We start from the raw sequence: 25,203 nt of genomic DNA on the forward strand, positions 1-25,203 counted from the left end.
GTATTATTAACAGACTATAAATAATCGTTACTATTAAATCTGCAGTGATTAATACATCTATATATATACTTTGTATCTTTGGGGGGGGGGGGGTGACACCACAAAGTGCCGCACCATTGACACCCGACCTAGCGACGCCACTGTGTTCACTATTATACTTGAATAACTAAAGGAATTAGATTTAGGCAGGAAGAGAAGTTTGCTTTTCATAAAGACTTCAAAATATCAAGTATCTGCCACTTGTATTTCTGTAATATAGCATTTTATCAGTATTTATTTCTTGACATTCTTGTGTTTCACAGATTGAACAGTTGAAAAAAGACAATTCTGATTTAGCCAAAAATATGAATACAGCTATTAGCATGAAAGATTCATTGATAGCAGATTTGAAAAAAGCGAACAATACTCTTTCAATACAGTTGGCACATTCACAGGTAAGTGTCTGATGAGGCCGCCATTTTTACCTTCAAGGACGAGTAAAACTTCTTTGCTGTTTGTCTTAAGAAATTTTTATAGTGTTATTTTTTAATTTTTTGTGATTAATAAAAATTATTTAGTCGTATAAAGTACAGCATTTATTCCTAACACTTTAAAAATTGAACTCATCTTGTGGTCAATTTTCAGGGTACCTGTCCTCCTCCTAAAATGACATCCCCAGACAATTCTTATTTTAAAAATAATGAACTCATCGAGGATTTAGACACAACTGGTCATTTGGAGATTGATGCAACACCACCAACAGCTGCTAAGAAAGGGCGTAAGAAACAGTTGTTGAGTGAGGTTAGTACTGTATTTAAACTTGTTTTATCTTTTTATAATTTGCAGTTGATTAGGTTTTATTTTTCTGCTCCTTAATAAATATCACCTTAAATATGCCAGTTTCCACATGCTTTGATAAATCTACACTAAACTTTGTTTTGTCCATGTTTATCTTGTACATTGTGTATTGTACAGAGAGACATGACTTTTTTATGGTTAACATGGGTATTCAACTGTTGTTAGCAATAGTCTGTCACTGCTGATAATTATCACAAAGGAAAAAACATTTTCAGGTATTCCTCACACCTGTGTTCAAGTCACTTAAAACAATAGAGGCAAGTTATTTTCAAAAATATTTAAGTATTGATACTTAAACTGTTAATATTTTTTCATTTTGACTTTTTAATAAACAGTAATTCTCCAGATTCAAATTTTTTTTTTAGAAAAAAATAAAGTTAAAAAAACTTTATAAAATAATTAAATAATTCTTTACAACAGGAGCAAAATGAGAGTTCTCCAAGCAAATCAAGTTCCAGTAGAAGCAGTCAACATTCATCATCAGAACAAACAGCAGAGGCTTCCAGTATAACACCAATTACCAGATCTGGTATGTTGTTTGCTCATTTATCTAATCAGGCTATGTTCTTTGGTCCCTCTCAATTTTTATTGTAATTTTTTTAATATATATTTCCCAACTACTCCATAATATAACGCCAAGTCTATTTAAAGAGTACTGATAAAAAAAAACTAGTTAGCAAAAAAATAATTTATTAAATATATTACACATTTTTACTTAGTACACATTTTACCCCTAGTTATTTTAATCAATGAACTACATTCTTTAAAAATGAACATAGCTTCAAGAAAACATCCTAGTTTGTGTTAATTTTTTTTTCAGCAAAAAGACAAAAAGAAAACAAAAAGAAAAAAATGCAAGAGCCATTTAATTTGGCATCTTATGTTGTAAGTATAACATTTTGTTTTGATTTTGCACCAGATCTTTGTTTTAAATATATTTTCTATAATTTTTATTTATGTAAATGTAATTCATAATTTATTTGAATCAATATATCTTGCAGGCTGCGGATGAATCACAAAATGAAAATGTTAATCCATACAGCACCAGGAGGTCCTCAAGACTTAAAACAAAAAAATAAAAATAGTAAGCTGTGAAAAGTTGTATATAAAATACCCTCTTGTTTCCTTTGCCATTCAATTGTTGTACATAATTTAAGATGATCTTGTACCTTACATGCTGCTTTTTAACATGTAATTTTTATTTACTTGTATTAATAGGTAAATATTTTACTGTATATAGTGGATAGACTTGTTGATTTGATATTACATTATTTGATAAGATGCTGCTGTTCATCAATCTAGAATTTTCTTATTTAAGTTTATAACATGACAACCATTATGTACATTAGTTACAATTTGTATATATTGAAAAAAATGTGTGAAAAAGGTGATTATGTGTTGTATCAAATATTTTTATGAACATTTTTATGAAGTTTCAATATACAATATTTTAAAATGAAAGCTACCCTTGCTTCCTGACAAATAAAAAACACATCATTGCCTACATTTTAAAAAATGTCTTCACTGCACCATGATTCATTGTATTTGTCTAAATTGTGTTCTTTTGTTGAACATTTTTATAGATGAGGATAATATGCAATAATTTAAAATAAAAGTTATTGCCACAATAAAATTGATTCATATTGAAACTTGCCATAGTGTTTGTTTTGATTTGAAATGTACATTATTACAACCTAGGTACATATGTGGACATCCTGGTCATCTGTTTGGTTTACATCTTCATATGGCACTTGACATGTAGTGAGGTTGTGACTTGTAGCATACAAACTCAAGTCAAATATCCTGTTAAAAATACACGTCTTTTTTTAGTCTTAAATATTTTTATAAATTTATAGCTTTAATGAAGAGATACTATAGTCAATTAAATAGCATTGCATTCCCCTACCTGTATTCTATTGCAAATTGAGAAACTGATCCCTCGAATAATTCTTTTCCCTGAATATCTCCAATGGTTATAGTATGAGGCTTTTTTTCAGGTGTACTGAACCAACTATACCATTTTGTGTATGTTGTCTTCATTTCTTGATTCCATGCATTGACTATCACACTTAGAAAGAAGAATGTATGTATCACCTTTTTGTGCAACTAAATTTTAGTATAAGATAATTAGCATGTTTAGTTTGCACTAAAAATCCGTTAAAGATATTAATGGGTGGGAGAAGTGAAGTAAACAGATGAGCAACTGCGTTCCTTATATTTGGATTATATTCAGTGAATGTGACTACTATTGCTATTATTTATTTCCCTCTGCTTTTGAGTGTATGGGTAGTGACTTAAAACATAACATTCAATAGATTAATTTTGAAAGCAATATTCACCAGTCATTAATACATTTTTTTAGTAATTATCCTGTCAAAAGGCGAATAGATGAACACAAAAGAGTTTTTTTAAGAATTACCTTGAACCATCGTCAATTAAGGTGACGGTAGAAAACGGGGCCTTAAATTTTTCAGGATTCAGTATTACATTTTTGATGACATCTTCGCCCATAGAGCTCATCTCAATACTATCATTTTTTAAGACAATTATATTGTTGAATTCCTGAAAATTGTATTGGTAAAATCGAGTCTTTAGTATGTTAATTTAATAGTGCTTAAAGACGTGCATTACTATTTGAAAAAGAAGAGTTCTTTTCAAGAACTACTTGCCTCTTCCTTCGAATAGCTTAATACTAATCCATGGGCATTTCTTGACACAAGTATTGCTAGTCTGTTTGCATTGTCTAAGGTGCCTACAGTTAGTGGCTTACTGCCTGTTGTCCATTGCCAACATGAGAACCTCAGCTAGCAATAAACATTGAGAAATGCATTTCTTAAACACAAAAATATAGCAGAAGTTATATAATTTAAAATATAAACTTAAAAATATGCTTTAAGTGGATTCTAAAACAGTTAAAACTCACATTAACAAAGCCTGAATCTTGACAATAGCCATAGTAAGAATTGTAGACATCATTAGCTTCTGTGAGCTGAACCTCTTTGTTATTTATACTTAAGTTTTCAATACAGCCAATTAGTGGTCTGAAATCAGAAAACATTTACATTGAACTTTTATTTATGTCTTGATTTTTAAAAAAAATGTGTAGAGGATGTGTGTTTGCCAGTTGCAAAATATTTTATAGTTTCAACATGCTAATGTCAGTGTTAGCAAATCTTGAATTACATTTGAAAGCATTTAAAATTGGCTGAGCGTTAGAGCACACATCTATGAACCCGAAGACAAAAGTTAAAATTTAAACACAATTTTAAGAAAGTAAGAGTTGCTGGGCCTTAAGCTAAAGACACAATCTATGCCATGGACTAATAAACATGAACTCTACTTTATCTGTCCATGGAGTACCATCTTAAAAGTCAAATCTGTCCATGGAGTACCATCTTAAAAGTCAATCAAAAGGCAATAGAGAATGCCAGGTTCATTATTGATTGCACCTAGTTTAAATGAATTTAAAGACATACCTATATTGAGATCTGATAAAAACTTTTTGGGGTGATAATAAGGCTCCAAGTATTATTCCTTCATGTACTTGTAATTCTCTAAACATAGTTTGACTAGATTTTCCAGAAGTGAATACTTTATTATTTCCCTGTATCTCTGCATATATTCTTTTGTCCTTGAACTCAATCTGAAATAAATTTTTGTGTGAGTTTTAACAATTCTTTTAAACAATTTCTCTTTAAAATGGAGATAAATTTAAGGCAGTGGCGTAGCGAGGTCTGGTGTCACCCGGTGTGGCACTTAATGGTGTCACCCCCCCCCCTCAGATAAAAAATTATATATATATATATATATATATATATATATATATATATATATATATATATATATATATATATATATATATACCTATACTAGCATACTGCCTAGCTTCGCTTAGGTTTTCGAAAAAACTTTTGAGAATTAGAATGATTAACTAATTGGTGATTGGCTGTTATGTGGAGTGCTTAGGGCCTAAGTTTAAACAGTCAGAGTAATTTTATGTCATGCTAGCATTGGTAGAGTAGTCGCAAAGTTATTACTCGCAAGGTTATTAGAACTGCAAAGGCTTCCTTAAAAGTATAAATCAAAACAAATATTATATTAAATTCACTTTCGCAATTAATTTGTACAATTTCAGTACAATATATAAGATAATTTATAACGAAATATTTATTTAAACGAATGTTATACTTTGTGATTTTTGTTTTTCTTTTAAATAGTAAAAAAATGATCTAAAAACTATTACTTTAAACAGTTACCTCCCCTGTACATATACCAAGTGACATAGTCTTTGTATATTTTTTTTACAAACAATTGTTTATATAAGAAAATACTTCATCTGGACAAATGTAACAACTTTACATATAAGTAAGTATGTATTTCATTTTTTTACCCCCCCCCCCCCCCCCACATACATGAATCAACACATAAATTATTACGATTCTCAACCAAACTGTTTACCTCATGCATATTTTGCACCATTGAATTAATGTAAATTCCCCCCACATACTCACGCCCTCTCCCCACCCCCAAGACAATTGCTTTAAACTGTACTCAGATATAATACTAACGATTTTTTTTATCTATAGTCGGTTATAAATACAGCTTGATGTAGCATGTTTTCTCTATCATTATCAGGTTTACATCGTGGTGTCACCCCCCCCCCTCCACCGTTGTCAGGATTTGTCAAATTGGCTCTCAAAAGACTATTTAACTAATTAATCACTTAATTAAGTGGAATTATCATTTTTCTCTATATATTTTGCTATTTTTTGCCTTGGGGTCACCCCCCTAAATGGTGTCACCCGGTGGGGTCCACCCCCACCCCCCTCGTTACGCCACTTATTTATTAAGTCAGATTTTTATTAACAAAAAGTAACAGTATAGTTATAAAGAGTTGGTGTGATATTCAATTGTACTAAAAATATTTAAAAATTATTAGGGCCTATAAAACATGAACTTTAATTTGTTTTAAACTATAAAGTTAAGATTTATATACCAGGTTCAGAAACACTGATTCAAAACACATACCTTCAGGAAATGAAAATGCCCATTGTTAAATGAATTATTTACAGTTTGTAGCACAACAGTTTCTGAATCCCAATAATTTTCTATTTTCAAAAATCCATTTGTAAGTACCACACTCAAGGATATATTCTAGGATATGATATGCATAATTTATGTATGTATGTATGTATGTATATATATATATATATATATATATATATATATATATATATATATATATATATATACCTAAAACAACTTTAAAAAAAAATAAAAAAGTATAATACATAGTATTTGATAAAATAATATATATATACATATTTACTACCAACATTTGTTAAGATTTTGTTAAGCATTGTTCAGAAGATATTAATAAAAATACTGCTTACCATGCGTCTATCAACAACAGATAACAAAAAGGCATAAATTTGCCAAGTCTTAAATTTGATACTAATAGATTGAAAATTTTCTGGCACTACTCTGTAAATGTTGTAGCTATCTCCCCCAAAAACTGTAGAAATACTTTTATTATCTGCAATTCTAAAAAATACATTGGATAATTTTTTTTGTTATAAGAATAAAAGGCTAACAGACTTTTAAAAAATCTTTAAAAAAAAAACTATCAATACAAATTGATTGATTAACATAAAATTGCTGACAATTACTTGTACAGTTATTTCATACAAATCCTACCTTTGTTCAGTACAAGCACTTGGTAATTTACTATTAGCATCTTTTCTATACAAGTAAACTAGTTCTCCATCCACCAACAGATCGCCTAAGCATCCATGCCACATGTCAACATTCCACTAAGAATAAACAGTACACAAACAACAGTATATTAGCATATCTATAAATATCTCTCCATCCATATATATATATATATATATATATATATATATATATATATATATATATATATATATATATATATATATATATATATATATATATACATATATATATATATACACATATATATATATATATATATATATACATATATATATATATATATATATATATATATATATATATATATATATATATATATATATATATATATATATATATATATATATATATATATATATATATATATATATATATATATATATATAAACTTGTCAAACAAGGAAGTGTATTCTTAGTTAGGCTAATACATTTTTGTGGTCCCTGCATAAAAGGATTGTTTGTTCAGAACGACTATCAGTCCACTTTATTTGCTTAGAACTCCTCAAGTACTTATTGTATATTTGTTTTTTCAGTGATATGTAAACTCAACTAATGGAACCAAACTCAACCGTCCGACCAATTACTGTTGGCCCATGTGAACCTACCTTAAGTGTTGATGGCACTCCTCCAACATGAACTGCTGTAAGCTGGAAGGGATGGCTCATGCTAGAGAAGGAAGCTTGTTCATGTTTAGAAATACCATCTTGTCCAATTAAAGTTACGTTCACTGTTGCTCCTGTCCTTAATTATCATTTTACAATTGACATAAGTTAGTTGCTTTTACTTTTATTCTATAGAAATTTAAAAAATTAAACCCATCAATGCTCCTGATAAACTCAACCTGTTTTAATATCTGCTATTTTGCCAAACTTTAGTTGATTATTTTGAGATGCATTTGTACTAAATTATATCATAAATAATATTGTTTGTGTGTTGTAAGCTATTTTTTAAACTTGAATCGATTTTTTTTTAACTAGGATATTCTATTTTTTCAATTATTTAGAATGATCAAACAAAATAAATTAATCCAGAAGTAAAAAGACAACACATTTTAACATTAAACTTAGTAAAAAACTTACAGCTTAAATTTTATGGTATACCATTGATGTTTTGTCAAGGGTGGAAATCCAAAAACTTCACTTGAATACGAAGTAGTAATTTTTATTTTCCCATTATCCAGTGTAAGACCGTAGAACTCCTGTAATTAAATTGAAGTTTGTTAGACGATGAACTCAGAAGAGATAAAAAAAATATCATCAATATTAAAACAAACTTACTGAGTTATAACCTGATATTGTCACAACTGCACCATCTAAAGTTGTTGGTTTTATGCATATACTAATTGTTGTAACCAGAGAAGTTACATTTCTATTTCTTTGCTGTACAGGAACAGATATGTAGCTATTTTGTGTGTTTGAAATAAAAATCTGAAAGCAGATAATCATTTTTGTTACAATGTATTAAGTTTTCATAATCTGAAATAAATAAAAAAACAGAGAAAAAGCTTATGAACTAGATCTATTTTTAAAAAAAAAAAAGATTCTTTTGAAAAATTGTAATATACAAATAGCTTTTTTAACAATTTAAATTTTTTTTTTTTAAATTATTCAAGCTCATAATTTTAAAACCTAATTACCAAAATTATAACAAAATTCACAAAAAGTATTTGAAATTAAACTTACATAAAGTGTATTAAAGTACTACATACCCTGAGAGAAGTAAGCATGTGATTGGCTCTATTTAATTTTGAACGAAGCATTGTAATGTTTTTTCTCATGCTGTTTAAATTTAATCCAAGTTCCCTAATCTTTTCACAAGTTTCTAAACTTTTCGACTTCAGTAAAATTATGTCATCTTTAATGGAACCTTGTTATATTTTTTAAAAAGGAAAACATGGATTTAAAATCAATTAAATAAAATTCTTGACTAGATTCTAGTTAATGGCTAAATTATATGTTTTTAATCGTTCTATAATATTTGTTCATTAAAAAAATGTGAAAAGCCAGAAACAAAACAAAAATTTTAAAAGTATAATTAATGATGATGAAGTGAAATAACTGGAATTATCCTGTCTTAATTTTCAGAAGTTTGTACTTTAAATATATCAGGTGTCATTAATATCGCCCAAATAATGTTAAATAAAAAATAAAGTATTGAGCTATGAATGAAATTAGTAAATGCCACTAACCTCTACTGCCATCATCTAAATAGCAAAGTTGAACTTGTTATTTACCATTAATCTGAAAACCAGACTGTTCTTCTTGTACCACTTCAATCTTTTTTTCAGTATTAGAACTATTTTCACTTATATCCTTCTTAGCTAATCTGAGTTTGGTCTTTGCATGTTCCAAAATGTCACTGTAGTTATACTTGGTTATGTTTATAATTTTGTTTGATACCTTTAAAATTTAAAGATCAGATATTTTGCATTTTGTCTATAAAATAATGATAATTAATAATTACTTAAATATAGTTTGGTCTTAAATTGACAATGAATAAATTTACCAGTTTAATTCTTTTATGAATTTCATCTATTTCTTTGACTTGCTCTGTAGTATGTTTCAAGAAGTTTTCTTGCAGTGCTGTATGTTTCACTATAGAGATGATTTTTTGCTTGCTCACAGTTAAATTTTGGTGTAGTACTTTATGGAAAAAACAATGTCATTTTGTTAAAACTCTAACATAGACTACTAGACAATACTAAAAATGTATTTAGTTTTTTGTTTGCAATCTATGTAGTAAATATGAAACTATATTTTGAATTTTTTTTTTATTCAATATAGAAAAACTTAAGCTGACTAAATGTGCTCAGAATTTTCTAAATGAACCACAAATTTTGTGCCATAATTAAATTTACAAAACTGTAATATAAATACATTCATAAATCAGTGCTTAGGATTTTTTTTTCTCAAAAAATATTTCATTTCAAGTGATTAATGAAATCTCACCAGCAGTTAATCTCAATAAATATTCTCCACTGTTATTTATTCTTTCATTTTCTTTGGAAAACTTAGGAATATATTCAAGAAGATCATTTTGTAGTAGTTGTATTTGGCTCACATTAACAACTTTTTTATAATCCGGTAAATCACCAAAGGTAAAATCTTCATTGACCTGACCCAAATCTGGTTTTTGAGAGCCCTCATGTGTGTCATAGCTACTACTTTCCTGGGTACATTCATCTTCTTCATCTGATTCATCCAGTCCAGATCCTTCATAAATTATTAGGCATTTCCTGTCTGTTTTTCTTTTAATAGTTGCTCTGATTAAGTCCAGAAATGAATCAATGTCCTAATTTATTTAAAAAAAAAAAGAATCAAATTAAAGTAAAGTTTTTAAATTTTTGTACTAGGCTTATAAGGTTTAATTATGTAAAGGTTCATTAAGGTTTAATTATGTAAATTTATAAATAGTTTTGAATAAAAAACAATGGCATCAGTTAATTAATTAAATAGACAGCAATTATTTTAAAACTACAACTAACATTTAAAAAGGAATGTAGGACAAAATGAATAATTTTTTCATAGCAAACCTTTATTACTCTTTTAAGATCCATGACATAAGAGCTCATGACAAATGTTGAGTCTTTTTTGTTCAAAGTTGCCAATCTGTTATTTGCATGCTGAATTGGACCAGCCAAAGAGCTGAAAAACGGCAAAAGAAACCCAAGCTAACTTAACACTACCTGTGTCCGTTTTTTTTAAAAATTATTAAATGTTGATTTTTATTAATAAAATTCTAACATTAAACACTGAATAATTGGAGAAGTGGTAGAAAAAGGTAGAAATCAATATTTTCTTACAGTGGTGTATTTTGATTGTATTTTAATCAATTATTTAGAATTTTGTGACTACAAAAAAATTAAACATTTAGTGTGAAACAAATAATATAGCAATAGCTTGTACCACATGTTTGCCATCATATGAAATATTGCAGAAAAGAAAGCCATTAACAACATTAACATTAGATAAACTTGAATATAGTTTTAATCATTTAACATTTTGTTCTCCGACTGATCTATTTTAAATACTGGCAAGCATCTTGAAATATTCAAAATGCAATACTGAAATTAAATTAACAAGTGGGTTACTTTAGTCAAAAAAGGAACTAAGTTTACTTTTGCAATTTATTTGAATCCTCATTTAAGTGAGAGACATGTGATTTAACTTGTTTTGTGAGGGTTGTTTCTGTTCTTGGTAAATTTCCAGATTTCTTCTCTTTCTTCCAATTGTTTTCAGTTTCCTGTTATTGAAATACGAGGAAAGTTATTTTAATCTTAGCTGTATATTAGAACCATTATACTTTATTATAAAGCCTTAATGACTGAATGAACACACTATTGAAACCATTTCACTTTATTATAAAGCCTTAATGACTAAATGAATATACTATTGGAACCATTTCACTTTATTATAAAGCCTTAATTACTGAATGAAAATTCACAGTAGGAATGAATTATATTTTTTTAACATTTCTGTGAGTAATGTTGATATTATTATTAGAAACAACCCTGTGCTAAATGATCAGGTGGTAGCTTGTGATCTCTGTTGGGAAATCAGAGAACTCCAAAATGTAGATAGAAACTATGTAATTCAGTTTAACAATTTTCAATGATTCAAAAACCCTTAAAATAAAAGATCCCTCCTAACTTATCAAGTGACTACTATTGCAGATAATCTATAAAACTTACTAGCAACTCCAATTATTTAATTTTAGAAAGTTAGATCTAACATACATGAGGGTACAAATAAACTTCATTGCCCCAACTTGTCATTAATTTTGTTTTATTAACTATCTAAATTGTGCCTGGCAGGAGAATTTTGTCATAGTTTCAATGCACAATTATGTTAGTAGGTGCATGACTTACCAGAAACAACTTCTGGCCATTGTCAATTATTTCTAGAGAGTTCTTTAAACTAGTTTTGGCCTCGTGAAGAAGAGCTCTAGTGTGGTTTAAATACCTCTGTAGAATAAAAAAAACTATATTACACGTTGAATGAACAAAAATTCTGTTTTAACTTTTAACTTATATAATTTATTTTATGGCAAAACTGAATAAAAATAAGGGTAAGTTTGTTTGTTCAAATGAAATTGGTTCTATAAAAATAGAGACATGTTTAGGTGTAGTTGTTCCTGTAACATCAATAATAATTAAGGAGTTTAATCATTATAAAAATCAAATGCTTTGTTAGATAAAAAACACCATTTTACCTGTTTTAAGTGTAGAAGTTTAATAGTGGGTGATCTCCTACGAAGTTTGTTTATAGTAAATATTGCAGAGTTAAGATTGTTGTAAAAATCCTTAATGATTTCTGCGTCATGGGTATTCTTGAATAACTGATTAACTTGTTTGTAACGAGCTTCTCCATTTTTGACATTCCTGCAAAAAAGATCAGTATTTGTGGAGCTATTTAAACTGTGTTAAACTATTTTCCTTCTTTAATCTTAGAGCCTGTTCCCTTTTTTCCCTAATTATTCAAGTAACATGACTGTACCACACTGATTAATTAAATAAATAAACATCATCACAAAGAGATTAGCATAAAAATTTTAAAAAAATAATTTAAAATATATTCTAGATCTACATAGATAGTCAATTAAAAAAATTCTAATTGGAAAGAAAACTTATTTTTAAATACTCACGTTTTCTTGGTAAGTATAACAGTCAATTTTAACAAAAATTCATATTAAAAAGAAAGCAAAACATATTAGACTACTAATCACTCACGTTTTCATGGCAAGTATGACTTTCATGTTTTCTTGTACTTTGTTCTGTTCCTGATGAACAAGCTCAATGTTCCCTGAAAATTCTCTCCCTTTAGCAGCATCCAACACAGTTGATGGTTTTGATGTCTGTTTTGTGTGAGCTCTAATGTAAAGATTCCGACTAAAATTTGCAGTCTTTAAAACTGTATCTGCAGAAACAATACAGCAAATTCTTCTCTCAATTAACAATGGCTCTTCAAATTCTTTTTTTCAACAGTTATTTATTATATAGGCTGAAAGTGAAATAATTAAAACTTGCTTATTAACAACTACAAATTATGTAACTAATATGTACTTACTATAACCAATATTACTTGCTTGATTAAGTTTTATGATTGAATCTCTTAGTTTAGAATACTGCCTAGACCAGATTCCACGTGATTCTCTGTAGATGTGATCCATCTGTTGATGACATTAATTACATATTTATTTAAATAATCTTGTGTGTATTTTATAACATGGGTAGAGAGAGGTATAGAGGAACGTCATGTAAGCTAATACTGCTTTTGTTTATCTTAAATCTTATTTTCAAAAGTTGGATGAATTAGTTGACACAGCTGGCTTAGTTTTTAAAACAAAAATGTGTGTATAATCATGAACTCGATTGCCTCCTTGTAATTTTTTATCTGCTACATCAACATAGTCTAATATATAAAATACAAAATATTCAAAATAAGGCCATGCAAGTTGAATGGGTTTGTTTTGGTTAATTATAGATAATAATTTAATGAATAAGGGATTTGTTACTACTGATTGTAAATTTGTAAATATTCATGAAGACATTTTTTTTTCAAACAATTCATTTACTCAACATTTTTTTAAGTGAAGCAGTGTGCCTCTAGTTTTTATGTAATTTGAATATATATATATATATATATATATATATATATATATATATATATATATATATATATATATATATATATATATATATATATATATAAAATTTACAAAATCCCATTCAAAAACGTCAGGTCAAAAGTTGATAAGTAAACGGATTGACTATGTGAAACTTTAAGCCATTCTGGCAAATTGGAAAGAATTGTTCAGGGGAGGTAATCCCAAGTTAAAACAAAACAGTAATATCAATAAAAAAATGATTAGGTGAATTGAATCCTACGCTGGCTGGATAATGTCATTTCCAAAAACTAGACTTTTATTAAATGAAATAAGAAATATCCCGCGTTTAGTTGTATGTTTTTTTAAGAGTGCGCGTTTTGTTAAGGAAATGGATTAAAAAAAAAGCATAATAACCGATCTAGTGAAGTTATGTCCGTGTGTGTATCTTCAGGCTTCAGTTTTGTTCAGCTCATCAATTCAGTCACACGAACAGTTTATATGCTTTATTTAGTTTTAGGGCTACTTTTTACTTACATGTCTCAGTGAGTTCCATAGCATCTGTATTAACGTGTCGATATGTTGAAGCAATTCGTCGCGAAGGAGGGCAAAGTCCTTCGCGTTTTCCTGCCAAAATGGACCACATTTAATTAACTTCAGAGTTTATTAACAAAGTCGTAAAAAGTAAACAGTTTATACCCTTTCGGACCAAACGGCCAATAGGGCAGCTAAAATAAGTTCAACTGTTTCATTGACCTCGGCAAATAAAGGGCTAGAATGTTCAGTTCCATGCCCAGACATGTACCCAGTAGCCTGCTATCATTATTCATGTAGACCACTAGTAGAACATATAGGGACACAGCCACACCTCTCCATCGTACTCGGTTTTAGACCTGCTGGGTCCATGACATTCCAGGTGATTGGTCTTCATCGACAACTGATCTATTACGCTATTGTTTTCGGTGGGTCTAGGATATTAACCCACATCATTTTCACCCTCCCCCCCCCTCTCGGATCCCTTATCGCCCTCCCTCCCGTGAGATTACGCGTTTGACTGACACATATCCCCATTCAGCTCGCTCTTCCCAATCATATCCTTAACTTCAGAGTTTCTTCCAGGCATCTCTTGGAGGTATGCCCCCCCCCCCCGAAGAACGTCTCTCCCCCCACCCCCAACGAAATGGTATAATTTATATAGAAAAAAGTCTGGACTGGAAGAAACACTACTTAACCTCCATTGTTTAGTGGTTTACCCTAGATTTGTCCAATCAATCCCCAATTGTATTACTTGGCCATATATTTTCACCGTTGTTTGGTGTCAGTAATTTTCTTAAGCCGCCTGCTGTTCAATACACAAGGCAGGCACCTGTTTGCGAGGACAGGCACCTGTTTGCAAGGACAGGCACCTGTATGCGAGGACAGGCACCTGTTTGCGAGGGCAGGCACCTGTTTGCGAGGACAGGCACCTGTTTGCGAGGACAGGCACCTGTTTGCGAGGACAGGCACCTGTTTGCGAGGGCAGGTATTCTTCATTGTAATAGCAAGCCTGGCGTTTCCAGAAACACATGTAGTAGTTTTTTAAATATTTTTTACATAACTTGCCGAGGTATTGTATAGCAATTTTATTACATAACTTGCCTAGACATTCTAAAGCCATAAAATCACTGCACTGTCGATTTTGGAGTAAAATGTAAAGAAAAACACGTGTAACAAAATATGTACAGTTTGTAAATGTTTTAAATAATAAAAAGTAATGTTAGGGTTAGTGTTAGGTTATGTTTTGGTGAAGTGTTCTTGTTAACCTAGGGTTCAGGTTTAGGGTTGACCAAAATGTCTACACGTGTCAAGACTCACCCGACTGTGTTCCCGCGCAGCCTGCTCGAGCATCTCCCAAATCCACTCTTCCCCACGTATAACACCTCCATCTTGGACATCCGTTGCTGTGGTTACAGAATGATTTGTAAATGATGCAAATGGATATATATATATATATATATATATATATATATATATATATATATATATATATATATATATGTAACGCATATGTTTGTCGTTGGTCTTCGATGGATTTAAGTGTTAGACAATTATCGTGCGCATTTGTCTAAATTTATGAGTTAAAAAATTACTATTGAAAGTGTTGGGAAATAATTTTCATTTTTCAAATTATAGTAATAATTGTCGGCATGTTCATTAAACACAAGTTTTAAAAAAATATCATCTTTTACAAAAATTCTAATTATGTCTATATTTAGTCCTATAGCACTTACTTCCCTTTGATAAATTAGGAAAACTCAATTACTTCCCTTTATAAAACCATTGCATTAGTGGAAAAGAATTTACTTTTTATTACTTTGTTTTGGTGTTGGGAAAAAAAAATAATTACATAATTCGCGGGGATTGATCAAGTGCAAATGTTGTATGTATTTTACGGATAAGCTTGGAGTATTAAAATTGTTCATTAAATTGAAACAGGCGCGTTCGTTTAAGTGAGTGCAAAAGACTATGAATAAGTTGGGGTACTATTGTCGTTTATTAAGCTAAAACAGGCGATTCCGTTGGGTTTGCGTTAGTGGTTGCGGTTTGATTTGGTTCGTTTTTGTTCTTTCTTTTTTCGTTTTTGTTTGTTTTTTTCTTTGGGTTTGTACTTATGTTTTTGGTTGGTTTTGCGTTTGGATTTGGTTTGTTTTCGTTTGCTTTTTCGTTTTTTTTGTGTGTTGTTATTGGTTAGTATTGGTGTTTGTGGTTGTGGTTGGGTTTGTTGTTAGGTTTTTGTTTTCGTTTGCTTTTTTGTTTGTTTTTTCTTTGTGTTTGTATTGGTGTTTGTGGTTGTGGTTGGGTTTGTTGTTAGGTTTTTGTTTTCGTTTGTATTTGTAATTGTGTTAGCGTTATGTTTGCGTTTTGTTGTTTTGGTTTTGGTTGGTTATGGCTTGGGTGGGCAATGCCGGGTTTATGATGATTACTAAACACACAGGTGATGGTCTTTAACAGAAAGGTTTTTCACAGAAGCCAGAGCAGGGCCTGGCCGGGACGGCTAGTATATATATATATATATAAGGCGCGTCAGATCTACCTATATAGGAGGGCCTCCACAAAATGGCTCCTGTTAATATGGCTGGAATTCCGACAATCGGCTACCGAAAAGTTTCGCGACAAAAACCGGCTACCTATCAGCCAATCTAGCCTTAAACAGTCTTGATTAGGAGCATCGTAGTTACGTGCCGTACACGTAGGTATGTGTTAAAGTATCGTAGTTGCGTGCCGTACACGTAGGTATGAGTTAAAGTATCGTAGTTGCGTGCCGTACACGTAGGTATGAATTAAAGTATCGTAGTTGCGTGCCGTACACGTAGGTATGAATTAAAGTATCGTAGTTGCGTGCCGTACACGTAGGTATGAATTAAAGTATCGTAGTTGCGTGCCGTACACGTAGGTATGAATTAAAGTATCGTAGTTGCGTGCCGTACACGTAGGTATGAATTAAAGTATCGTAGTTGCGTGCCGTACACGTAGGTATGAATTAAAGTATCGTAGTTGCGTGCCGTACACGTAGGTATGAATTAAAGTATAGTAGTTGCGTGCCGTACACGTAGGTATGAATTAAAGTATCGTAGTTGCGTGCCGTACACGTAGGTATGAATTAAAGTATCGTAGTTGCGTGCCGTACACGTAGGTATGAGTTAAAGTATCGTAGTTGCGTGCCGTACACGTAGGTATGAATTAAAGTATCGTAGTTGCGTGCCGTACACGTAGGTATGAGTTAAAGTATCGTAGTTGCGTGCCGTACAAGTAGGTATGAATTAAAGTATCGTAGTTGCGTGCCGTACACGTAGGTATGAATTAAAGTATCGTAGTTGCGTGCCGTACACGTAGGTATGAATTAAAGTATCGTAGTTGCGTGCCGTACACGTAGGTATGAGTTAAAGTATCGTAGTTGCGTGCCGTACACGTAGGGATGAGTTAAAGTATCGTAGTTGCGTGCCGTACACGTAGGTATGAGTTAACGGTATGAGGGTCTGAGGGAAAGTCAACTAAATTCTGCTGCTGTTGCTACTGTTCATTGATAACCTAAATGACGTAGGCCTACTGTTTAAGTCAAAGTCGCTCAGCGCTTGTCTTAATCAAATGTAACTAAAATGATGGTTAATAGAAGGTCTCTACACATGTCATTTAAATTATGGTTTATAGAAGATGCGTCTAAATGTCAATAAAATGATGGTTTATAGAACGTGTATGGTTAATAGAAGGTGTGTCCAAATGTAAAAAAAAATTATGGTTTATAGAACGTGTATAAAAATGTCACTGCAATGATGGTTAATAGAAGGTGCGTACAAATGTCACTAAAATGATGGTTTATAGAAGGTGTGCACAGAGGCGTAGCGACCCTTCCCGGCGCCCGGGGACAAACTTTCAATTTGGTGCCCCCTCGGGAGCAAATTTTCAATTTGCAACCCCCCCCCCCTCAAACTTTCGATTTGCACCCCTCCTCAAACTATTTATAATGCAAAAATACAGCTAAAATGACATTTTAATTTGTTTTTACAACCCATTTTGGCGCCCCCTAAGGTCGGCGCCCGGGGACATATGTACCCCCCTGCCCCCCCCCCCATCGCTACGCCTCTGGGTGTGTACAAATGTCACTAAAATGATGGTTTATAGAAGGTGTATACACATGTCACAAAAATGATGATTAATAGAAAAGTGGCACAAACACCGCACACTTTTATTTTACGGTGTTATACATGCTCTATGCTACGAAGGTATTTACAATTAGTGTTGGGGTGGGGCGGCGGTGGTTGCCTTTGATAGATTTAGTGGGGCTTAAGTGGGCGGGTGATTTAAAAAAAAAATCACTTCCGCTTTCATGATGTGGGAGTCGTATGACAGGGAGAGACGTGGGGTCTAGGATAATATAGTGTGGGGGTGGGGGAGGGGGCAGCAACAAGACAGTTTAAATTATTATAATGGAAGCATCGTGAGATTTTATATTTTTAAACAAAACGTGAGAACTAATTATAGTGCCAGACATTAGCTAAATGTTAGCTAAGCTTGTTTTATTTTTTTACGCCGACAAAAAAACAGCGAACAGTTGTTTCACACATGCCTAATGCCAAAATGGGTTAAATGATATGAATACTGCGTATTAAAATGTCAAGGCATTTTATTTATTAAGCAAAAAAAAAAACAGCTCGTATCATACTACAAGCTGACACCCCCAATTTGGGCTTCATCGGCCTACCATGAGCCGAATCACACGATCAGTCCGACAAATCTGATTGGCTAAAGAGAACATGCCATATACATGTTTATATTTATTTTCTAGGCTAGTCGGTGGCGGCAGTTAAAAAAAAAAGTTTTAACGGTTTAAAACACGTGATCTCGCAGAATGCGGTGGTACCACCTCAAGTAGGGATATTTTAAGCTCGAAACTTGGGTCAAAATCACACGCCATATGTCACAAGTTCCCAAGACAGGGGTCCCAGTTTAAAATTATAGACAGACTCATATTCGAATATTAACGGTTTTTATATGGTCTAATACACTATCAATACAATATTAAAAAAAAAATTCATTTAGATAGAAATGCATTGTTGGTTGTTTCCTTGTTGAGTGGGGGAGAGGGGGGTAGGGGCGAGGCCACATCAGTTTCTTCCAGACTTTTTTTCTCCGGGGGTGGGGGGCATTGTAATTTTTGGAGGGGGTGGGGGGTTGGCGGACTAAAATTTCCGTGGGGGGGGGGGGGGGGGGGGGGCGGACACTGTTAAAAGTATATATTTTCTATATAAATACCATTTCGTATCTTCCATCCCCATCCCCATCTGTCAAGCGGTGACCTTGAGTACAAGCAACAGCTTAAAGTTTCTATGAAAATATTTTTATATCTCTTTCAAAGTGCATGATAATTGTCGTCATATTGATTTTAAATGTATTGATACACACGAAAAAAGGGAGTGGGGAATGGTTTGGTGTTTAGTGGTAAAAACACATTGCAAAATTGTTAACATAAACAGGTCAATAATGAACACGGACAATTAAGCCGAGTTACCCCATCCCCAACGCCATTTACTATCGCAGACCCTACCCGAAAAGTTCTACCCCACCCATCCCCTCTACCCAATTTTTAAAAAAACCATGTGAAAACAATTTTAACATTTTAAATCAATCTGACCTTAGAAAAAATAATGTCACATTGTTCCCCCCCCCCCCTTTCTCCGCATCACACATCATCAAAGTCCAAACCCGCACCGCTCCAGTGTGAGTGCCGGACACATTTAGACTAGGCTTATCTCTCACTTGATGGGGATTATAATGGACCTTCTATATACGAAGTCACATTACGAGATGGTTTAGGAGGGGGTAAATAGTTTTATAAGGCGTGACGTCGTTTATTAGGTGAAGCAAAATATCACAGGTAAAATGTTTGGAGTGTGTTTAAGACTGACATGTTCTGACTGGTATTTAGCTTTGCGGATTTATGCGGTGGAGGGAGGGTGTGATCTAGAACTATCAGCCTTGTAAATTAAAATATAACAACATAGTGATGTATGTCACAACATAGAAAGAACTGTCACATTTGAACATGTGGTTTAGGAATAGTGTAGTTAGCGGTATGGAACGGCGTCAGTAGCTTAGGGGGGGGGGGGGGGCGCCAAAATGGGTTGGAAAAATAAATTGAAAGGCTGAGGAGGGTGCAAATCGAAAGTTTGAGGGGGGGGGGGGTGCAAATCAAAATATTGAGAGGGGTGGGGTGCAAATCGAAACGTTTGTCCCCGGGCGCCGGGAAGGGTCGCTACGCCTCTGAACGGCGTGGTTGAGTGGTGGAGCGCTCAAGTTCAGATCTGGTCCAGACTTGAGTTCGCAGGACGTCCTTAAGTTCGCCCAGCTCTAATATGTACCTGGCTCACGTTAGGGAAAACAAAGGCGGCTGGGCATGGTGCTGACCACAAATTGAAACAGATTTATTTTGCTTCATCTGTCCCGTGTGGACATGAACGAGTAAAGTTGATGATGATGATGAAACACGTCACAGAAGATATGCCGATGACAAGAAACATACTTTATTTGCTGTGAGGATTAATAGGGGAACTTTACTTAGGAGTCATCCATAAATGACGTCACGCTTTTTGGACGATTTTTACCTCTCCCCTCCCCTCCCCTCCGTCTCACATCGTCACAAAAAGCCAGACCCCCCCCCTCTAAAATGACGTCACACATCAGCCTACAACCCCCCTTCAATTTGTTGTTGAATTTTTTTTAAACAACGATATTTTTCCAAAATCTTGTCTGAACTCTGACAAAATAGTTTTTTCATCAATTCCTATTACAATTTATTAAAAGTTTTCTAAAACACGAAATAACGGCTAAAATTCGTTTTCTAACAACACACACCGTCACAAAATTACGGACCCCCTCCCCGCTACGAGTGTGACGTCATTTATGGACGACCCCTTAACCGGAGTTTCTTCCAGGCATCTCTTCGGGGGGGGGAGGGCTTTGCCCCCCCCGAAAAATTTTTACCGCCCCCCCCCCCGAACGAAATGAATTTTATATAATTTATATAGAAAATATATACTTTTAACAGTGTCCGCCCCCCCCCCCCCCCCCGAAGAAAGTCTACCGCCCCCCCCCCCGAAAATTTCAAGTGCCCCCCCCCCCCGGAGAAAAAAGTCTGGAAGAAACACTGCGACAATTTGATGATCGCTAAAAAGTTCGCACATCAAAATGTAATAGCACAACAACAAGAGGCCACGGAAACACGGTTAATGACTTGGTTTTGTATTTTGTTTAAGCACTGTCACACTTAGAAAAAATCTGGTACTAAAATTCGGTTTCACATTAAAATTAAAAAAAAATGGGATCATGGCCTTTATTTATCTGACCTCGTCTCCAAACAAACTTTAAACTTACAAGGCCTTTTGTAAATACAGTTTAATTTGTCGCTTACACTAGCTTGTGGAAACTAAAAAAAAATCCTAGACCTTGGCCATTAAGTTTAACCTCTGAACTTTGAAATATAACCCCTGAACTCCGCCAACACGCTTTGAAAAACCCACTATAACATTAACAACAACCTGTTTTAAGCTTCTATTTAATTAAAGTAAAGGAATTTTAATTTAAATTGGTGCTAAAACGAAATAGACACTTTTGATAGCACAAAATAATTATTTCGGTGTTAATTTCCAGTTTTGTTAAATCGACAGTCTAATGTAATGGAAATCAAATAGCCAAACAGGCATATTTTTTTTATAGGCCCTTGCTTTAAAAAATAATGTGCTCAAAAATATATTGGAAATCAAATAGCTAAATAGACATTTTAAAGACCCTGCTTTACAAAGTAGTGTGTTCAAATACTGACCTTTAGAACGTGTAGATTTCGCCTCCCCGTGTCTGTTCGTCTTTGTTTGTAACGCCGAATGATCGGTGATAACCTCCCTTGAACCATGCTGAAATTCGCTTTTATTTGTATTTTTCAATTTTGCCGACAGTGCCACATCGTAGAATAAGATGAGGACGGAACAAGTGAAACAAATAGATGTCCATGTCATTATGACACGAGATGCTAGTGACGTGTCAGGCCCAGTTTAAACACGAGCGTGTCACACAAAACCTCTAAGCCGTGTTGTTGTGTGTGGAAACAGAAATATTTGATCAGTGTCGCCTTGACTGGTCCCTCGTTACACTCTCCCTCTCTGCAAATCTTAGCCCCTTCCCTGCCGCGTGCAGGGGATTGAAAGGCCAACCTGCGCAGGACAACACGATCTTTGTAATGTTATGTCAGCAGCTTTATTAAAATAAAGGGAAGTAAGTTGTGTACTCTGAGATTTCCCCCGGGCAAAAGTATTATATAATTATTTTACGCAATTTATTTATTTGTCAGAGGTCGTTAAATGTGTATACATGACATTTAATTTGTTAGTTTTGTGCAATGAACGTTAGACTTTTGCTGTCTGATATGTGTCACACGGCGAGGTGCTGGTGTATGTGTCAGACAGGCAACATAACGTCCGATAACACAAATTCAAACATCACAACATCAGACATCATAACATCAGACATCACAACATCAGACAACACAGCATTGAACATCACAACATCAGACATCACAACATCACAACATCAGACATCAAAACATCAGACATCACAACATCAGACATCACAACATCAGACATCACAACATTGAACATCACAACATCAGACAACACAACATCAGACATCACAACATCAGACATCACAACATCAGACAACACAACATCAGACATCACAACATCAGACAACACAACATCAGACATCACAACATCAGACAGCACAACATTGAACATCACAACATCAGACAACACAACATTGAACATCACAACATCAGACAACACAACATCAGACATCACAACATCAGACAGCACAACATTGAACATCACAACATCAGACATCACAACACCAGACAGCACAACATCAGACAGCACAACATTGAACATCACAACATCACAACATCACAACATCAGACATCACAACATCACAACATCACAACATCACAACATCACAACATCACAACATCACAACATCACAACATTGAACATCACAACATCAGACATCACAACATCAGACATCACAACATCAGACATCACAACATCAGACATCACAACATCACAACATCAGACAACACAACATTGAACATCACAACATCAGACAACACAACATCAGACATCACAACATCAGACAACACAACATCAGACATCACAACATCAGACAGCACAACATTGAACATCACAACATCACAACATCAGACAACACAACATCAGACATCACAACATCAGACAACACAACATTGAACATCACAACATCAGACATCACAACATCAGACATCACAACATCAGACATCACAACATCAGACATCACAACATCAGACAACACAACATTGAACATCACAACATCAGACAACACAACATCAGACATCACAACATCAGACATCACAACATCAGACATCACAACATCACAACATCAGACAACACAACATTGAACATCACAACATCAGACAACACAACATCAGACATCACAACATCAGACAACACAACATTGAACATCACAACATCAGACAACACAACATCAGACATCACAACATCAGACATCACAACATCAGACATCACAACATTGAACATCACAACATCAAACATCACAACATCAGACATCACAACATCAGACATCACAACATCAGACAACACAACATTGAACATCACAACATCAGACAGCACAACATCAGACAACACAACATCAGACAGCACAACATCAGACATCACAACATCAGACAGCACAACATTGAACATCACAACATCAGACAACACAACATCAGACATCACAACATCAGACATCACAACATCAGACATCACAACATCAGACAACACAACATTGAACATCACAACATCAGACAACACAACATCAGACATCACAACATCAGACATCACAACATCAGACATCACAACATCACAACATCAGACAACACAACATTGAACATCACAACATCAGACAACACAACATCAGACATCACAACATCAGACAGCACAACATTGAACATCACAACATCACAACATCAGACAACACAACATCAGACATCACAACATCAGACATCACAACATCACAACATCAGAATCAGAAACCACAACATCAGACATCACAGCATGAGACAACACACAATCTGACAGTACAACATCTGGCATTTTAACATCAGAAAACAGAAAAACACATTTGAGACATTAAAAAACACAAATATAAGTTAAACATATTTGAGTAATCTTTTCTCTTATTTAAGTCTCGCTCTTATATTACTACACTTAAACAACATATTTTAAATGTCTGGCACTAACATACCCTTACTTTTTGTTCGACACTTATACATCCTTACTTTGTATTTGACACTAATACATCCTTACTTTATATTGATCAATAACTTATCCTAACTTTATATGAAAGAAAAAAAAAACTTCTCCTACCTCCTAGTTCTTTCTAATCAGATATTCGTACAAAAAATAGTGTAATTAGAACAAGTAATTCTACGCATGATTGCCCAAGTTTATGTTATAGGATGTTACACTTTACTTCATTGACGTTTGTAAGGTGGAGATTATTGCACACAAAAAAGGACAAAATCCGATCGTAATCTATGCACTAAGTTGACTACACCCTGAATTTATACTTTGGGAACCTTTGTGGGCTAATCTTATAGAGATTGTATCTAAAATATTGGGTTTAAAGCAATAGATAAGGCTATCAGCTTAATCTTTTCATGAATAAAGAAAAGAAAGCGACACGGATTAACTCCCTTAGAAAACGAAAACCGAAAACGAGTAAATCAACATGGCTGCAACTTCCTGTGCCCTGAATGGCCAGGAGCTCTGGCAATTTATTTTCTCGTCTGGTGAACTCGACGCGAAGATTAAGGAACAATAACACAGTTTGGGACTTTCTCTTTATGGGCCGTGTGTCTGCGACATCAAAACCTTTTCGGCCGTATGTCGAAACTATTTTACGACATCTTTAAGATAAATATGATATTTTATGAGGGATTGATTATAAACTTCAATAACCATGGAAACAGAGCGATGGTAAAGACCACTAATTTCAATGAACTGAAAATCTCCATTTTTTTTTGAGCCAACATTTTAGTATCCAAAAATGGCGACCTAAAGTAAAAAGGAGAAAAAAAAACATCTTATGGCGATATTTATTTTATTAGTTGATCTTTTATTTAGTTGATTTTTATGAGGAGATCTGTTATTATATTAGATCTGTTATTATTTTAGATATATTATTATATTATTTGATCTGTTATTATAGTAGTTGATCTGTTATTATATTAGTTGATCTGTTATTATATTAGTTCATCAGTTATTATAATAACAGATCTAAGTGGAAACACAATAACACGAGTGAACGTAGCGGGCTATGAAGTCTGACAAACTATAGCCAGCCACAAAATAGTCGCCGATGAGTCTAACTCACGTCATTTATTTTAAACTTGACATGAAAAACAAAATG

The 25,203-nt window shown here is 33.3% G+C and overlaps 2 protein-coding genes across 4 annotated transcripts in view; one reads left to right on the forward strand and one right to left on the reverse strand.

Moving 5' to 3' along the window:
- The window catches only part of LOC131926939 (kinesin-like protein KIF20B), a 26,336-nt gene extending 23,846 nt beyond the window's left edge, over positions 1-2,490 (forward strand). For all 3 annotated transcript variants that reach the window (XM_059282543.1, XM_059282545.1, XM_059282544.1), the window contains 6 exons: positions 303-434; positions 625-780; positions 1,053-1,094; positions 1,258-1,366; positions 1,658-1,722; positions 1,839-2,490. In XM_059282543.1, coding sequence (XP_059138526.1) covers positions 303-434; positions 625-780; positions 1,053-1,094; positions 1,258-1,366; positions 1,658-1,722; positions 1,839-1,916 — 582 coding nt within the window. In that variant the 3' untranslated portion in view covers positions 1,917-2,490. The remainder of the gene's footprint in view (positions 1-302; positions 435-624; positions 781-1,052; positions 1,095-1,257; positions 1,367-1,657; positions 1,723-1,838) is intronic.
- On the reverse strand, positions 2,465-24,268 carry LOC131926934 (uncharacterized). Its single transcript, XM_059282537.1, has 26 exons — positions 24,159-24,268; positions 21,536-21,920; positions 15,034-15,119; positions 13,717-13,806; positions 12,642-12,744; positions 12,305-12,491; positions 11,788-11,956; positions 11,444-11,539; positions 10,694-10,818; positions 10,109-10,220; positions 9,525-9,867; positions 9,082-9,218; positions 8,810-8,975; positions 8,285-8,442; positions 7,854-8,003; positions 7,656-7,774; positions 7,182-7,317; positions 6,535-6,650; positions 6,231-6,381; positions 5,866-5,991; positions 4,314-4,480; positions 3,761-3,878; positions 3,507-3,641; positions 3,257-3,399; positions 2,744-2,905; positions 2,465-2,640 (listed from the first exon to the last, which is right to left on the reverse strand). Exons 2-26 carry the CDS (start codon positions 21,723-21,725, stop codon positions 2,532-2,534), a joined length of 3,594 nt encoding a protein of 1,197 aa, XP_059138520.1. The 5' UTR covers positions 21,726-21,920; positions 24,159-24,268; the 3' UTR covers positions 2,465-2,531.
- Positions 24,269-25,203: the final 935 nt, after the last annotated feature.

Source organism: Physella acuta, unplaced genomic scaffold (assembly GCF_028476545.2).
Source record: "Physella acuta isolate Inbredline_101_S28 unplaced genomic scaffold, ASM2847654v3 ptg001352l, whole genome shotgun sequence".
In the NCBI taxonomy this organism is placed as follows: Eukaryota; Metazoa; Mollusca; class Gastropoda; family Physidae; genus Physella; species Physella acuta.

Excerpts from the sequence above, each read along its gene's own strand:
- LOC131926934 (XM_059282537.1), bottom strand. The coding sequence starts at position 21,725 with ATGACATGGACATCTATTTGTTTCACTTGTTCCGTCCTCATCTTATTC. Across the intron at positions 6,651-7,181 it reads GAGTGCCATCAACACTTAAG|TGGAATGTTGACATGTGGCA; the intron begins GTAGGTTCACAT and ends GTTTATTCTTAG. Across the intron at positions 3,400-3,506 it reads TAAGCTATTCGAAGGAAGAG|GAATTCAACAATATAATTGT; the intron begins GCAAGTAGTTCT and ends TACAATTTTCAG.